Raw genomic sequence first — 18,563 nt, forward strand, 5'->3', positions numbered from 1 at the left:
TTAGTGGGCGTTTAGAGGAGAGAATAGATGTAAACGATGGATTTGGGAGGTGATCTGATGTCGGATCTGCGGGCGATCTATTGGTGTGGGTGGGTGATCAGATTGCCCGCAAGGGGCAGGTTAGGGGCTGATTGATGGGTGGCAGTGACAGGGGGTGATTGACGGGGGATTGACGGGTGATTGACGGGTGATTGACGGGTGATTGACGGGTGATTGACAGGTGATCAGGGGGGATAGATGCATACAGTACACAGGGGGGGGGGAGGGTCTGGGGGGGTCTGGGGAGAATCTGGGGGGTGGGGGGGTGATCAGGAGGGAGCAGGGGGCAGTTTAGGGACTAAAAAAAAAAATAGCGTTGACAGATAGTGACAGGGAGTGATTGATGGGTGATTAGGGGGGTGATTGTGTGCAAATTGTGGTCTGGGGGGTGGGCAGGGGGGGGTCTGAGGGGTGCTGTGGGCGATCAGGGGGCAGGGGGGGGGGCAGATCAGTGTGTTTGGGTGCAGACTAGGGTGGCTGCAGCCTGCCCTGGTGGTCCCTCGGACACTGGGACCACCAGGGCAGGAGGCAGCCTGTATAATACACTTTGTAAACATTACAAAGCGTATTATACGCTTCCTATCCGGGGATCGTCGGGTTAACAACCCGCCGGCGCTTCCAATTGGCCGGCGGGTTGACGTCGCGGGTGGGCGGAGCCTATTGCCGGCGGATGCGCGCGCATCCCAGTGCGCGATCCCCGGCCAAAGAGTGCCCCAGGACCTGACGCCATTCTGCGTTACGTGGTCCTGGGGCTGCCACTTTGCCGCCGCCAATATGAAGTAGGCGGTCGGCAAGTGGTTAAACCTCCCTGTCGGTAACTCCAACCTGAACTTGGGGTAGGAAAAATGAGCTGCGAGCGGTAAGCCCTAGCTCAGGTCAGGGTAGCTAATGCTCTGCTTTAAATGCAGTTTTGGAGTCCCGCATGCGATCGGCGCTGAGCTGTGGAACTCAGCCTTTCCTCCTCGGCTACCTGTAATCTTCTCTAGCCGCCGGGATTCCCATAGCCCCGCGGCTTCTTCTGGGGACCCAGTGGCTAATCAGAGCGGCGGTGCGGCGTGACATCATGGGGCGGGACAACATTTTAAAGTGGACCTAAAGAGCCCCTCGCCATTTGTATATATTTTGATCCAAATAGTGCCACCTAGAGACCAGTAAAGAGGAAGCAGGCCACAAAACCAGTACCATATATATATTACAGACCAAAAGTTTGGACACACCTTCTCATTCAAAGAGTTTTCTTTATTTTCATGACTATGAACATTGTAGATTCACACTGAAGGCATCCAAACTATGAATTAACACATGTGGAAGTATAGTACATAACCTAAAAGTTTGAAACAACTGAAAATATGTCATATTCTAGATTCTTCAAAGTAGCCACCTTTTGCTTTGATTACTGCACACTTTTGGAATTCTCTTGATGAGCTTCAAGAGGTAGTCACCTGAAATGGTCTTCCAACAGTCTTGAAGGAGTTCCCAGAGATGCTTAGCACTTGTTGGCCCTTTTGCCTTCACTCTGCGGTCCAGCTCACCAAAAACCATCTCAATTGGGTTCCGGTCTGGTGACTGTGGAGGCCAGGTCATCTGGCGCAGCACCCCATCACTCTCCTTCCTGGTCAAATAGCCCTTACACAACCTGGAGGTGTGTTTGGGGTCATTGTCCTGTTGAAAAATAAATGATGGTCGAAGAAATCCCACTTATTAAACCTGACAGGGCACACCTGTGAAGTGAAAAACATTTCAGGTGACTACCTCTTAAAGCTCATCAAGAGAATGCCAAGAGTGTGCAAAGCAGTAATCAAAGCAAAAGGTGGCTACTTTGAAGAACCTAGAATATGACATATTTTCAGTTGTTTCACACTTTTTGGTTATGTACTATACTTCCACATGTGTTAATTCATAGTTTGGATGCCTTCAGTGTGACTCTACAATGTTCATAGTCATGAAAATAAAGAAAACAGACAGAAATGCACCGCCAAGGAGGTTAAAGGGAACCTGTGGTGAGAGGGCTATGGAGGCTGCCATGTTTATTTCATTTTAACCAATCGCAGTTGCCTGGCTTCCTCCTGATCTTCCTGGTATCAGTAGTGTCTGAATCACACACCTGGAACAAGCATGTGGCAAATCCAGTAACAGACATCTAATCTGCATGCTTGTTCAGAGTCTATGGCCTGAACAGTCTATACTAAATGTATTAGATGATCAGCAGGACAGCCAGCCAATCTGCATTGTTTAAAAGGAAATGCATATATCAGCCTCCATATCCCTCTCACTTCAGATGTGCTTTAATGTAAACATTGCCCCTCCATCCCCTTGTCAGTCATTACCTTAGCTCTGTATGTGAAAAGGTAAACACAAGTTGTATAGGACTATTTTAGCTGGGGGTTACCATGTTATTTAAAAATGGTGAACCAAAAAGTAGATGATCACATTTTTAAAAGGTGGGAGCCTGTTTCCTGGCAGTCAGCATTTCAGGCGTACAGAACTCTACTGGCTTCACTGTTCTCCCCTTTATTATTTCCAGGCCTGTGGATTCACTGTTCACCCCTTTATTAGAACTAGGCCCCTTGGCTTCACTGTCCTCCCCTTTATTATAACTAGGCCCCTTGGCTTCACTGTTCCCCCCTTTATTATAACTAGGCCCCTTGGCTTCACTGTCCTCCCCTTTATTATAACTAGGCCCCTTGGCTTCACTGTCCTCCCCTTTATTATAACTAGGCCCCTTGGCTTCACTGTCCTCCCCTTTATTATAACTAGGCCCCTTGGCTTCACTGTTCTCCCCTTTATTATAACTAGGCCCCTTGGCTTCACTGTTCTCCTCCTTTATTATTCCCAAGCCTGTGGATTCACTGTTCTCCCCTTTAATATACCTAGGCCCCCTTGGCTTTACTGTACTATCCTTTATACCTTGGCCCTTGGCTTCACTGTTCTCTCCTGTGTACCTAGGCCCCTTGGCTTCACTGTTCACCCCTTTACGCCTTTACACCTAGGCCCTTGGCTTTGCTGTTCTCTTTTGTGTACCTAGGCCATTTGGCTTCACTGTTTTCCCCTTTACACTAGGCCTCTTGGCTTCACTGTTCTCTCCTGTTTATCTAGATAGAATCTTTTGCTTCACTGTTTTCCCCTGTGTACCTAGGCCCTTGGCTTCACTGCTCTCCCCTGTATAACTAGGCCCCTTGGGCTTTCATCCTAAAGTCCTGGGAAATAACTACTTTCTTTGGATCGCTGTTTTAAAGGATCTTCTAACAGTCCTCCATACTTATAAGATGTAAAAGACCAGCATAACTTTCATTCTTCACATTCCATTCAGAGCGCCCATCACAGCTTCCCTCTGTTATGCTGCAAAACACGTTAGTGAAGCACATTGCTGTGGGATGGGCTTTGTGTTTTTCCATCTCCTGGATGGGCTCCTGAAGCTGTGTCTTGTATGAGAATTTTGTTGGCTGGAGGAGGAACAAATGAAGAGTGCTGTCCTATCACCCCTCCCTCCTGAGTAAAAGTGTATCTTCAGTCACAAACATAGGACAGTATTGCTCTCATTGTGGCCTGACTGAAATCTATTAGGCACGGAACACACAGAAACTCTAGCGGAAAACCGCAAGTGTGCATGTAAAAACGTAAAGCGTTTTTTGAAAACTCACAGCTTGCTGCATAATTTTCAAAAATGCATGTAAAACGCACGTGATGTATCTCAATGGAGATGTGGTAGAATGTCTTTGTACTTGTTTTACTTGTGTTTAAAAAATAAAATACAAATGTACCAGAGTTTCTCAAAATTTTATTATGTACCCCTTTTAAAACCCTGTGCTCACCAAGTACCCCCTTGCATAGTAAACATTATCACAAGTACCCCTTAAAGTGATCCTAAAGTCAAACATATAGCAGCATAGAGGGCGCTATTGTGGCTGGGAACACGAAGAATCACTCGCGTTCCCAGCCTGTCGGCTCCTGACGGCGAAACCGGAAGTGGCAGCCGGCGGGGACAGGATGATCGGAGGGACACGCCGAGTGCACCGGATAGCTGCAGGGGGCTATTGGAAGCCCCAGGTGAGTAAAAGTCATTTTTTTTTGTTGACTTAAGGTTCACTTTAACAAATATATATTTAATCATAGTACATAATTGGCTCTAAACAATTTCTAAGCATTTACTATTGCTTTTAATAAGCTAAAACTCTAATTTGGTGTTGTTAAAATAAGCTTTCTAATTTTCTAAAACCCTAAATTTGTTATTATTGAGCCCGAGTACCCCTGGAACTATCAGAAGTACCCCCTGGGATACACGTACCACACGTTGAGAACCTAATCTACTCCATTGATTAGGACAATAAAAAAACTCAAGCACTACAAAAACACACAGTGTAGAAACCGCGTGGTTTTCTGCACTGCCTAGTGTACTCCCAGCCTCAAGCTATTTTTGCTGAAAACAAATGACCCTTCTTAAAACAGAGCGTATTTGCAAATATTAATTTTCAGTTCAACAAGAGGGTACAGCAAAGTCCCTGTTATCCGGAACTCGGGCAACTGGAAGTCTGAACTAACTGTCATGCCTGAGGGGGATAACTGGGACAGTGCTTTGGGGGGTTTGCAGCATACAAAATACTTGCCAAGCTTCCAGGCACTCTTTCTACTCTTCCTGCAGCTCCCTTCGGCTTTCCGGCATCCATGCATGGCCCATGGAGTATCACATGACTCATTGCAGGTCAGGTGACATGCCAGGAGCAGTACACAGAGGACCTCAGTAAGCTGCTAGGAGCTACAGGAAGGGTAGAAGATGGCACTGGAGGCTCGGTAAGTATTTTTGCCACATGTATCCCGCATAAGGCAATCCCCGTCTGTGCCGGATACTAGGGCTCTTGCTGTACTATCATTATTTCAGCTCCATGAGTAAATATGCCAATCATTCCTTTATGTCCCTGGAAAGTTAGGTGCATATCCAGAACCGCTGACTCACACATACAGTATATCATGTTCAACTTCTAGAGCAGTGAATTTAACAGGATACAGGTAGCCATACATAAGGCAGTGTAGGGGCAGATTGACCATGTGACAAATCTCTGTGATTGAATCTGATCAGAGAGGGATCTGTTGCCTGCCCATACACCACACACCGATTTCCAGTAATTTTAAGCATGAAATCGATCAGGAATCGGCATAGCGGAGCTGCCTCCACCACCTGCCTGGCCACCCCCAAGTATTAATGGTGGACACAGGTGTGATGGTGGACGCGGCCGAGAGTCGTGCCTGAGACAGGTGACAATATACAGAACACAGGCAACAGGGTAGACCTTTAACACTTGGGGGGTAGCAGCCGGGGTATGTCCCGTATGTCGGTTGTTATCGATATTGCATGCTGTTACCGCTGCGCACCCAATTGAGCACATGGGACTGAGATTTTCCTGCTTATCCAATTGATGCTTTCGACCGCTTTTGACCCAAAATCTATCGAAACATCCATCTATCGAAACATCCATCGAATCGGATGGTCGGGCTGCAAAATCAGTACATGTATGGCCACCTTAAAGCAAACCTGAACTGAAAATTAAATTCAAAATAAACATACGTCATACTTACTTCCCGCGTAGTCTACTCATCAATCTTTCTCCTCTCCTGCATCCTGTTTGGCCACTGTAATCAATGGAATTTTCGTCCTCCATTTTAAAAATGCTAATGACCCGGCTTCGGCTATTTTAGAAATCGCCCTAAAAGCGCTTGTGCAATGATTCCCGATGAGTGATCACATATGAGCGGTTTGATTACGATCCGCTTCAAAAAGCGCTGCCTGTACCATTTTCTGAGCGCGTTGGCTCAATGGAAGGTATAGCAAAATCGCTAAGTGCTTGAAAAAGTGCTTTGTATGCCGATTTCCTTAGTACTTTTAAGAATAAATACGTTGTATTTATTCTATTCTGTGTCAAAGAGTTCACTTCCTGACTTACGTTAGGAAGTGAAAATCTCAATCGCTCATCAAAAGCGCTTAGAAAGGTGCTTACACAAAATTGCCCAATGCTCAAACGCCAGGAATCTCTTGAAAACATCACTCATAAAATGCTCAGCGATTGTGATTTATAATGTGAACATAGCCTCAAAGAAGAGCTGTCAGCCATACTACCTCAGAAAAAAACACATGTATAAGTAGATAAATGCTTGCTCTACATAACATATGTATTGCACTGTCCACGTTTTGATTTTAGTGATTTTACCATTTCCCATTTTAACTGTGGCTATTTTGAAGCCAATCCTGATGTCATTTCCTCCCTTACTCACCTCTGCCTGATTTGCCCGCCCTTCACTATCGAAAGTGCACTGTCTCAGCATGAGAAATATTGGCCAATCAGAGAGGAACAGATATGTGGTAGGGGGAAACAGGAGGGAAAAAGGCTTCAGCCATTCAGGATGCATTAGTTAAGTCTGGAGGGGAAATAAAGAAGCAAAAAAACAACAACAACCCAGCATGCCCTGCAACTTCCTTTTTGTATACCAAATTTTGTGTGTACCCAATAAGAGTCAGGTAAACTGGGGAATGATCATTTATCAACAAACAACAAACAAACACAGAACATTTATATCGCGCTTTTCTCCTGGCGGACTCAAAGCTCCAGGAAAACAAGAAAAGTAATAGTGATTTAAACTTTTGGATTGCCTAGTTAGCCATCCTTATCACTTGTTTACCAGATAAAAATAAAGAAATGATTTATAATTTTATGCCCAGCAGTTACACTTTAAACTATAACATCGCCCACTTAAGCAATATAAAAACATGGACAGCAACTGATATATTTCAGTTCTGACAAAATCTTGTCAGAAATGGAAGGAATTGTTGTAAGAAGAAAATGGTGAGCTTCTAAGAGCCACTGATGGCAAGGTAATTATGTAATATTCAATTGCAGGTACATCATGTGTTTGTTGTAAATAATTTTACTAGGTTCCAGTTCCCTTTAACAGTTCTGCGTGTGTACGTATGGCCACCTTAACAGTTCTGGGTGTTTACTTGGCTTACATGAAAGAATGATTTGCATATTCACTTAGTGAGCTGGAGTAATGCATTATAAGAGTACCTTTGTAATGATCTGCTCTGCTGTCTGCACAGGCAGACAGCTTTTTGACCATTTTGTAGGTCTGAGTGCTGCAGGTCCCTGGAAAAGAGACCTGTCTTCATTCTGCAAGTTTCAGAGTTGCTGTTCTGGTGAGGAATTTGCATCCACTTGTCATGCAAATTGCTTAGCTGCTTCCTTTGATGGCTTGCAGTATAAATACCATTTCCTCCCAGAATTCCTTGCTGGTCATGAAGGTTTGTTCCTGCTAACTTTCCTGGAGTTTCAGCCCCTCTGCTGATTGTTGGCAAAGTTTCTAGTGTAGTTAATTATTGGGGAGTGCATCTTGCATTCTCTATAGTGCAGTCAGGCTTTGTATTATTTGTACTGTTTATTTCTGTGCTGTTTTGTCTGGTCCCTGCGATTGTACTGTCGCCTGCGGCGGCTGGCAGTAAATCGTTTGGTCTCGTTCCTAGATCGCATTCGCCCTGGCGGTAGTGGCGGTGGATCTCCTTTGTCTGTCTTGGAGTATAACCTTAGCTGCGGTTGCTACTGGTTACTCCTTTAGTCTGTCTTGTCCAGCACGAACTTGCTGTTGTCTGGTGGGAGGCAACCGATTAGCAAGCGTTCGCGTTATTTGTCTATCGTCTTTGTTAGGTTCATTTGTTAGTCAGGGTTGGCGTGTTTTGTCTCTGTTGCGCTTCTCGTGCGGAGACCGCGCCATTAACGTGTTTTGTCGCTGTTGTGCTTCTGGTGCGGCAACCGCGTTCAGGTAGTTCGTTTGTTAATTTCTTTGATGTTCAGATTGTGGTTCTTTGCTGTGTCTTTCTTACTCAGTCACGCTCTGTCTCATTCAGTCTTGTGTCTCTATTAGCAATCGCCATTGTGGCGATTGCTTTCTCACTTTGGTTTTCGCTGTTGTATGTCAACCGTCGCCGGGTGGCGACTGGATTGGTGGACATACATACATTCTGTCTCTGTGCTCATTCTCTCTTTAGGGGCTATCTTGCCCTGTATTGTTTCACCTCGTACAATTTCCATCTGGCATCTGTGGCAGTGCAGAGGGTTCATTCCTCTGCACTCCACAGCTCCATCTGCCGGTGGGAACTCCTCTCTACAGGTGCATTGCACCGAAGCTGGGTTCTGTTATTTTAAACGCTTGTGTAGGATTTCCGCAGTGTCAGCGCACATCTTGTGCGCTGACCACGGAGATAATTCCCCAATCGTTACAACCTTCTTATTACATGAAGCTGAATATGTGCACATGTCTCCTGTTTAGGAAGGAAAATGTGATTTGCTGCTTCAGGTACTGCTCAGGTTAAAACATTTTATAATGCATTACTTTATCTTCCTGAACTAGGACTTTAACAACTCTCTGTTTCTGTCTCAAAAAGGCATTTTTGTTGCTCATTGTTTCTAAATAGCAGGTACACTTCTAGTAACACTTCCTCTAGAAAGTCCTTTCCCATGTTGAATGTTTCCTCTGACCAGTCACTGACCACTTCCTGTCCTTTCTCAGGAGCGCTCTGACAAAGTCGCCAAGCGTCTCCAGCTGATGACCCAGCGCTACGAGGCTCTAGAGAAACGCAGAAACATGGAAGTGGAGGGCTTCAAGACCGATATCAAACTTCTGCGCCAGCGGCTGAAGGACGTGGAGAAACAGCTCTTCAAAGTGAGTAGAAAATTAAAGCAATCCTTAAATTCAGGTAATAGACATAGAATGATCAGAAGACAAGCCATGCTCATACATTAATTTATAAACTTATGTAGTCAATGTTTGCCCATTTTAGACATTTACCTCTAACTGATCTACTTTCTAAAACTCTCTGGTTTCCCAAAACTGCTTGGGAGGGGGGGGATGGGATTGTTCCACATATTAGCTAAGCCTCAGAGGGATAGTGGTATTCGGGACTACACACCAACATACAGCAATATTTCATGTAGGCACACCTATTTCTTGAAAGCACTTACTTTATGTGTCATCGGAAGTAGAATTATTTGTGTCATCTGTGCTAGGTTGGCCTTGTAAAAGGAGAAATGTCAACTGGAACTTTTTACCATACACAGGTCACCCTGAACATTGGACCTGACCAGGATCTGGCCATCCTTGGCGCCGTACGGCAAGGCAACAAGCGCACACACAAAATCCAGGGAGAGCTGCGCAACTTGAAGGCCAAGATCTACGGTCTGGAAAATGAGCTTCGGATTGGCTAAAAGGCAGCGGACTTGAAAAAGGCAAGATGGTGAAGATGAAGACTGATAATCAACAGTCTAAAGGACAACTGCAGCAAGCCTGATATCTCGGCCTGGGGCAGGAGGCTGCTATGGCATACATTATGACCAAGATCTTATAGATTCCGTCAGCTAGATCAGGAAATTGTTGAATTTCTATGGAGGGCAAGATCACTGCTGGGCAACTGGTCTTCTGACACCCATCACATAACCATTTCTGTAACACCCTTGTGCTCACCTCTTGGAAAGATCAATGAGATGCAAATAATTCAGTTGATCCAGAATTATGCAAATGTATGCAGCTTGAAAATGGACCAATCGAATTTCACTCTGGCAAGGTTCGATTGGTCCATTTCCAAACTGCATAAGTTTACACACATCATTTGCACAAAACAATCCTGTATACTTTGAATTATTTGCATCTCATTGACCATTCCCACTCACCCACCTCTAGGTAGAATCTTGATAGAGGTTGAATTTTCATCTCAGTAGCATTGGTGTGCCTCCTGCACCAGTAAAGAAGAGCGAGAGAAATTCTGGGATGTTGAGGCCTGCTTAGAGCCCAAAAATGGGTTGTGTCCCACATGCATAACTACATACCGGAGCATCTGCAATTCTCAGGCCTGATTTACTTACAACAATTATCTATACACACACACACACACACAATTACCATTACCTGTAGCTATCAGGTTCCAATAGCTAGGGTAACATTTCTGGGCACGAGTCCATACAGACATGTCGCTCTGCTGTGTACTGTTGCTATGGGGGGGTGCGAGGAGGCAGCGCACAATGGAGGGACTTCTAGAAGGCAGGCAAACACTCATGTGTAGTTTAGAGATTTGCATGCCGAATCTCCAGCAACCTCTGGGCACAGCTGTACACTAGTTGGCTGCCTTTAGCCCAATTCCTGTCTTGTGAGTATCTTTAGGCTTTAAGGGTATGCCATTGTTTTCATGTGGTTTACAGATTGCACAATACAATAGGAACTGTGCTTCCAGGCAAATATTGGATCTATCAGTAGTGTAAAGGTGGCCATACACTGGTCGATTTGCCATCAGATTCGACCAACAGATAGATCCCTCTCTGATCGAATCTGATCAGAGAGGGATCGTATGGCCACCTTACTGCAAACAGATTGTGAATCGATTTCAGCCTGAAACCGATCACAATCTGTGGAGCTGCTGCAGCCCCCCCCCCCTCCTCATACATTACCTGTTCTGGCCGACGCGAGTCCCCTGGTCCCCGCTGTCTCTTCTCCACTCCGGGGCTCCAGACTGTTCCTGCAGCTACTGAACTTCCTGTCCAGGGGAAGTTTAAACAGTAGAGGGCGCTCTACTGTTTAAACTTCCTACCAGGACAGGAAGTTCTGTGTAGCAGCCGGTCCGGAACCCAGCGCGGAAAGAAGACAGCGAGGACCAGGGGACTCGCGCCGGCCGGAACAGGTAATGCATACCCGCTGTATTGCGTCGGTCGTCGGGCATTCGAACGCCGCTATCGACGCAACCCCGATCGGCCGGCGATCGAGAGAAATCTTCCACACGGACGGATCGACGAGAACGATCAAATTTCGTACGGAAATCGATCGTTCTGTCAGCGGTGTGCAGGCGATTCGATCACTGTGATCGAATCGCCCGTATATCGGCGGGAAAATTGTTAGGTGTATGGGCCCCTTAAGAAACAATTGATTTTGACTTAAAAAAATATAATTATCCCAAGTTTTAGATCCCCAAAATCAACTAACATTGTAAAGGTGCCCAGGAGTGGAAATCTAGGGACAGTAAAGGCTCATACACACATCAGACTATAGTCTTTGGAAAATGAAAGATCACAGACCAATCTTACCCCCTTCCATGTAGTATGAGAGCCATACTCTACACAGTCTTTTCTATGGAGCTGAACTCCACATCAGAAAAAAATCTTTGCAAGATGCTGCACACAAAGATGCTGTACAGACACAAAAGATCAGTATCTGCAAAAGATCTGTTCCTGCCAAAAATCCATTCCTGCAAATTGCAATGAAAGTCTATGAGATCTGCAGATCATCATACACACATGATTTAACTGACATTCATCTGCAGATCAAGCAGTCATCTGCAAATCAGAAATTCCACCCTGGTGGATCTGATCTGCAGATGAATGTCAGCTAAATCATGTGTGTATGATGATCTGCAGATCTCATAGACTATCATTGCAATTTGCAGGAATGGATTTTTGGCAGGAACAGATCTTTTGCAGATACTGATCTTTTGTGTCTGTGCAGCATCTGTGTGTGCAGCATCTTGCAAAGATTTTTTTCTGATGTGGAGTTCAGCTCCATAGAAAAGACTGTGTAGGGTATGGCTCTCATACTACATGGAAGGGGGTAAAATTGGTCTGTGATCTTTCATTTTCCAAAGACTATGGTCTGATGTGTGTGAGCCTCAAGGCTTCTCAGATGCAGCCTATATATTTGTTTTTTGAGCTGACCAGTCAGTTTTAAAGTAAAACTGAAGTCACATACAAATGGTGGTGACTAATGGTCCAATTTCTGGCAAAAAATCGTTTGAGCGATCAGAAATTCTGATCAGATTGGTTGTAAATCATCTCAGTTGATGGGCACAATCGATTACAAACGATTATAAAAATAGTCGTCTGATTGGATTTTTGTCCAAACCAAAATTTGGATTTTCTTGTTGGTTGTGATGGATAGGAAGCAAAGATTGGTTCATTGATTGTGTAATGAGCGAACAAATTTTTGCTAGAAATTGGACCGTTAGTGGCCACCTTTAGTCATAAAAGTCTAAGATTGCTCACAGCCACACTCCTTTCAGTGTACAAGTGCAGCCGCACAGTATGGCATGTGCAGTATGGAGCCGCTCATGCATAGCTTATCCATGTACGAGCGGCTCCACGCTACTGTGCAAGTGCAGCCGCCCAGTGCCGGCCCTCGTACATAAAGCGGGAAGTGCAGCCCCACAGAGCGGGAGGAGGGTCCTGGACATTGCTGGAGCATAGAGGCTCCAGAGGCTTTCTCCTACAAAATCTCCCACACATTTTAAACGCAGTAACTTGCCTCTTATTGTCAAGCCAACACAGGAATTCGGCCATGTTTTTTTTGTTTTGTTTTGTTTTTTTGTTTTGTTAAACCACTTGTGCAGAAAGATGAAAGCAAATGTACAATTATACATTCCATTAACTTTATACAGATATGGGTGACGGTTTTTAGTCTACTGATGGTTGGGTGTAATGTTTTAGATCTGTTTTTAGACCTTAAGGGCCTCAATTCACTAAGATCATGCTGGAGATAAGGCAAGAGAAAACTTACCTCCACATAAGAGAGAGTTATCTTATCTCTTCATTCCTTAAAGGATACCACAACTGACATGTGGCATAATGAGATAAACATGTGTATGTACAGTGCCTAGCACACAAATAACTATGCTGTGTTTCTTTTTTTCTTTCTCTGCCTGAAAGAGGTAAATATCAGGTATGTAAGTGGCTGACTCAGTCCTGACTCAGACAGGAAGTGACTACAGTGTGACCTTCACTGATAAGAAATTCCAACTATAAAACACTTTCCTAGAAGAAAATGGTTTCTGAGAGCAAGAAAGAGATAAAAAAGGGGGAAATTCTTATCAGTGAGGGTCACACTGTAGTCACTTCCTGTCTGAGTCAGGACTGAGTCAGCCACTTACATACCTGATATTTACCTCTTTCAGGCAGAGAAAGAAAAAAAGGAACACAGCATAGTTATTTGTGTGCTAGGCACTGTACATACCCATGTCTATCTCATTATGCCACATGTCAGTTGTGGTATCCTTTAAGTTACCTCCTCGGTAGTTAAGTTACCTCCTCTGTAGTTATTTTACCTCCTCTGTAGTTATTTTACCTCCTCTGTAGTTAATTTACCTCTTCTGTAGTTATTTTCACATGCAGTTAATAAACAGCCTGTCTTTAACTCTGAAGTTATTTTAAGGATTAAAGAGTTAACTTAAAGACAGAAGAGTTAACTTTAGGTTTGCCTGAGGTAAAATGTTTCCTGAATACTACATGCCTTATCACCATGGTAACAACTCTAGAAGAGTTATTAAAGACAGGAGATAAGCTTAGTGAATTGAGGCCAAACTTGTTTAAAACATTCGGTAATTAGGTTGGAAAAAGCAGGGTAAATGATCAAAAGATGCAATTCACAAAGGCAAACAAGAAGTGACCACGCCCACTTTTTCTGACCGAGATTAGACCAGCTGATTTCTGTCGGTAAAGTAATTCTGTGAGGTATTTTAGATGTGAGGATGGAACCTTTTGAATTAATTGTGCAGGAGTTTAATTGTATGCAGAGGAGAGCCCATCAGAGGAGAAGGATATCAGTCATAGCTACTCGTTTGTGAATTGCATCTTTTGATCATTTCCCCTGCTTTACCCACCTAATTATCGAATGTTTTAGACCAGGTCTAAAAACAGGTTTAAAGCATTCGGTAATTATTAGTGAATTCACTTTTGATGCAACACCAAACAATCAGTAGACTAAAAACCATCAGTAGACTAGTCTAAACTGCTTAGTGAATTGAGGCCAATGCAGTGAGCCTCATGATGAGTTAAATAAGCATGCTCCCTTGTCATTTGCTAAGAATCTGTGACATCACCATTTGCCCCAGCTGTGACATTCTCTGGACTTGCCATTGTGTAGCCAGCTCTGATTTGTGGGGTTTTGTTTGTTTGTTTTTTGCAGTGATGCACAAATGTTTCTTCCTATGCAATAATCTTTTTGAATTACAGACTTCCTTAATGTTTTTATTAGTGTTTATTTTAGCATATTAACTAAGTTGTTTTTTTTTTTATGTAAACTTTGTTTATATGTTACAATTATGTTTACATTTATTTTTTTAAAAAATGTTTTGTTTCTTAAATAGCTGGAGTTCATTTCATTTTTTTCTGCACATTGCTACAGAAACTCCTTAAACTTTGTTAAACTGAGAGACCATACAGTCTAAAATAACATATTTATCCTGTTCTCATAAAAAGCTGTGGCTTGCTGTGTTTTTTCACTAACTCACTCAAGCTTGCTGGATTCCGGCGCATAGTCTCGCCCCCTTGCAGAGACATGCCATGGCACTCTACCTCACATACAGAGTCTGCCATGGTACTTGTCTGCAAGGGGGTGGGGCTATGTGCCGAAATCCGGGGGAGGGGGGGGTGAGTTATTGAAAAAAAACACCCTGCACTTTTTATGAGAAATGGATACATACAATGCTTATTTTGTGGTGGTAATTGTACATGATTCTGGTGGATTCATTGCACTCCCTTGGTTCAGTGAGTTTGTCCACCAACCCAGAAAATAACTGACATATTCTGAAGGAATGTAAAGGTAATGTTATATCCTCTTTGGATCAGATCTTAACCTGGTTCCCCCTCCCCGGATACTTTTATGTTTTGTTACTGGTTGGTAACACACAGGATGGTGCTGTATGCTAGTCATACAGCACCATCCTCCCCCCCCCCCCCCCCCCACTGAGCCCTCTGTAGTCTCTGTTCTGCTCAGTCGTAATCTTCGACTGAGGCTAAACATCGAATATGTGTGGGGAGGAAGTGGCAATTCTTCCTACCCTCTGCTCATCCATAATTCAGCCCCCTCCACTCACCTCTAGTTCCCCTTATGATTTACTGCACACAGCAGGCAGGCGGGCTGCATTGTGTGCGATCTTGTGGTATTTGAGGTCGGATATCCTTCCAACCTCAATTGCTGTGTGCAGTAAATCATAAAGGGAACTATAGTGGCGAGTGGAAGGGGCTGGACTAAGGACGGGCAGAGGGGAGGAAGAGCTGCCACTTCCTCCTCACACATATTTTATGTCAGAACAGGGCTGGAGGGGGGAGGATGTTGCTGTGTGCTAGTCACACAGCGCCAGTAACAAAACACATTAAAAGTATCGTTGTCAGCGACTGGTTACTCCCCAGGCCAGTGCGCCTGCACAGCCCTGGCTGAGCACATCCTCGATCATGCTGCTGTCGCTGTCCTGCGCAGTATGCTACGTACGTACTACGTACATACATACACATAGTACACTTACTGCGCATGCACAGGATGGCCAAGGTGATGGCAACACAATCGAGGATGCACACGGCTAGGGCCGCACAGGCACAGGACCTCTTCAGGGGGTTGGTGGAAGCCTCCGGTAAGTGAAACTTTATTTTTACTCAGTTAAGGTTCACTTTAACTTGCTGGACCAGGTACCAGGTCAGGGGTACTTTCAGGTGAAGGAGTTTTCCAGAGCAGAACAAAGTGTTGTGTTTTAACTGAATGCTGTTCTGCTACAAATTTTTGTTTCTAGTAGTAGGTTTAAAACTATAAAAAAAAATCTTTTCGAGCAAAAGGAGAAATGCTGAGTTTCAGACCACTTTAAGCTGGATTTTTTGACTGACTTTTATAAGTCTACCCAGCAAGCAACCTTAACTGAGTAAAAATAAAGTTTCACTTACCGGGGACTTCCACCAACCCCCTGAAGAGGTCCTGTGCTCGTGCTGCCATCACCTTGGCCATCCTGTGCATGCGCAGTAAGTGTACTATGCGTATGTATGTACGTAGTATGCATACTGCGCAGGACAGCGACAGCAGCATGATCGAGGATGTGCTCAGCCAGGGCCGCGCAGGCGCACTGGCCTGGGGAGTAACCAGTCGCTGACAACGAAACTATCTGGTTCACTTGAATGGTTGCATTTGTGGACCAGGAAGAATTAACAGCTGCATTCTGGGACCAGGAGGGGTTAATGACTGCACTACATACAGTATTGCAGCCATTAATCCCTCCTGTCCCTTAAGTGCAGTCAATACCTCCTCCAGGCCCCCAAGTGCAGCAATTATTCACTCCCCCCTCAGCCAGTCCAGTATCTTCCCCCTGACCCTTTCCTTGTTAGTTTTGTGGCCAGTGAGTCAGACCTAAATTTCTAGACCTTTAGTCGAGTATATACATAATTTTTTTTTTTTTAAAGCACAACTACTGTAATGCAAACCAGTAAGGTATGGCCTAATTCCAAAATGCATTCAAAGTGCAATAAACTATAGATGTAATAAAAAGTAAAAAAGTTTAGGCATTTGCAGTGGTGACCAACAGAGGGCAGTGCTACCCTTGATTTTGTTTTCTTTTATTGCTATGCATTTATTTAGTTGCATAATCTACAGCACTTTACTCAATACACTGTACATATGTATCACCAGGGAAGAACAGCCAAGTGCAGAACATTAAGGGGGGGAAGAAAGGTTATTGGGTGTGACCAAAAGCAGACAGCCAGGGCTCCATACAATAAATTTAGTGTGCCAAAGTTATAATGGTCTTCATACAGTGTCACAAATTATATTTTTAATTTGCCAAATAGTTTGTTTCAAGCTCTCCATTGACACCTCCCATACTGTATTGCAGTTTTCCAGTGCTCTCCATTCTGTGTAACAACTTTCTAGGGCCCAAAAACATGTTCCAGCTTTACAGTGTCCTCATAATCTAAATCTGCATCAGCTTTCGAGAATGAGTTTGCAGGGTAATCTATAACTCCTACCACATAGAGGCACATTAATCCATGCTATGCACTGATGAAGACCAGCCAGTCTGGAACAGCCTGTATTCATGTTGGATTATTGTGGCTCTGTACAATTAACAAGCTGACACATGAGTGCATTCCAGCGGTTCTGTAGGTGTGTGAGGTCTCTCTTTCATGGGCAGTTGATAGGCAGTGAAATGCCTCTCAAACACTCACAACTGCTTGCTGCTGCCTGGTGACTGCTCACTGCTGCCTGGTAACTGCTTGCTGAGCACACAGTTAGACTGTCCGTGGAAATGAGCCCTTAAAGGGAACCTGAAGCGAGGAACATTATTTAAAATAAACACATGACGTAGCTGCAAATGAATATTACATACTAACCTCACCGTCAGTTCCTCTCAGAGGCTCACCATTTTCTTCTTACAGTGATCCCTTCCAGTTCTGACAACATTTTGTCAGAACTGAAATATACCAGTTGCTGTCAGTTATATATCAGCAGCTGTCAGTTACAACTGAATGTGCAAGGTAATGTCCATGTTTCCCTATGGCTCAAGTGGGTGATATGACAGTTTAACAGTATGCTGACCAAGAAGCTGTTAGGGGGTAATGGCCATTTTTAAAATGGAGCACAGAGAATTACATTGATCACAGTGGACACATGGGACGCAGGAGAGGAGAGATTGAGCAGTAGACTACACAGTAGGTGAGTATGACCTGTGTATGGTTATTTTGACTTTTTACTTTCAGTTCAGGTTCTCTTTAAAGAGACTCTGTAACAACATTTTCAACCTTATTTCTTCTATCCTATAAGTTCCTACTACTGACAGGGTCTGGAATCACAATGACTACGTGTAGAGAGATTGAGGCCTGTTTTACACTTGAGGTGTGATGTCCCGCCCCTGTCTCATCACCCTGCAATGCACAATCATGACTCTGCAGCAGAGTGTGTGCGACAGGGTCATATGCATAACGCCATCCTGCGCCTCCTCTAACGATGTACTCTGCTAGACAGGAAGTACATCACTGGGATTCCCCGCATGCGCGCCCAATACTGCCCCCACCTTTTAAAAGCTACTATACGTTTATGTCCATTGACATCCAGGCCTCCTTTCCACGGGCAGTTGATAGGCAGTGAAATGCCTCTCAAATGCTCACAAGTGCTTGCTGCTGCCTTTTAACTGCTCACTGGTGCCTGACAACTGCTCACTGCTGCCTGGCAACTGCTCGCTGAGCACACAGTTCAACTGCTCGTGGAAAAGAGGCCTAAGGCTTGGCAGCAGTTTTTGTACTTCTAGCACATGACATGGTAAGTGTGCTAGGCCCCATTGCCTGCTGTCGTTGTTACCCTGCAGCAAAACAGAGTAACCCAACGCACACTTGCAATGCAAGTGTAAAATGGGCCTAGCTATATGTGACTCCTGCAGGTATACTGCATGTACCCCATGCCACTGACGTACATTCTCATGTATCTTTGTTGCCCAATATTTGTTTTGCACTATGTACAGCACTAAGAAAGATGTTAACACTATATACATAAAAAATAATCATAAGTTATTGACAGAAATAAACAAATTCTAATAACATGCAGATATTAACAATGCCAAGCAAATTCTGATAATGTATAGCTATCAATGAAATGTAGTTATTGCCCAGAACAGGGCAGATATCATGAAGTGCAGACATATCAATGATATGTGGGAATTATGAAGTAAAGGCAGATATTAATAATAGGCAAATATCATCAACTAA

The 18,563-nt window shown here is 44.2% G+C and overlaps 1 protein-coding gene across 6 annotated transcripts in view; it reads left to right on the top strand.

The window, feature by feature from the left end:
- Nucleotides 1-10,591, top strand: part of CCDC77 (coiled-coil domain containing 77) — a 58,179-nt gene extending 47,588 nt beyond the window's left edge. For all 6 annotated transcript variants that reach the window (XM_068277682.1, XM_068277683.1, XM_068277680.1 and 3 more), the window contains exons 11-12: nt 8,590-8,742; nt 9,138-10,591. In XM_068277682.1, coding sequence (XP_068133783.1) covers nt 8,590-8,742; nt 9,138-9,284 — 300 coding nt within the window. In that variant the 3' untranslated portion in view covers nt 9,285-10,591. The remainder of the gene's footprint in view (nt 1-8,589; nt 8,743-9,137) is intronic.
- Nucleotides 10,592-18,563: the final 7,972 nt, after the last annotated feature.

The sequence above is a fragment of the Hyperolius riggenbachi genome, chromosome 3 (assembly GCF_040937935.1).
Source record: "Hyperolius riggenbachi isolate aHypRig1 chromosome 3, aHypRig1.pri, whole genome shotgun sequence".
Taxonomy (NCBI): Eukaryota; Metazoa; Chordata; class Amphibia; order Anura; family Hyperoliidae; genus Hyperolius; species Hyperolius riggenbachi.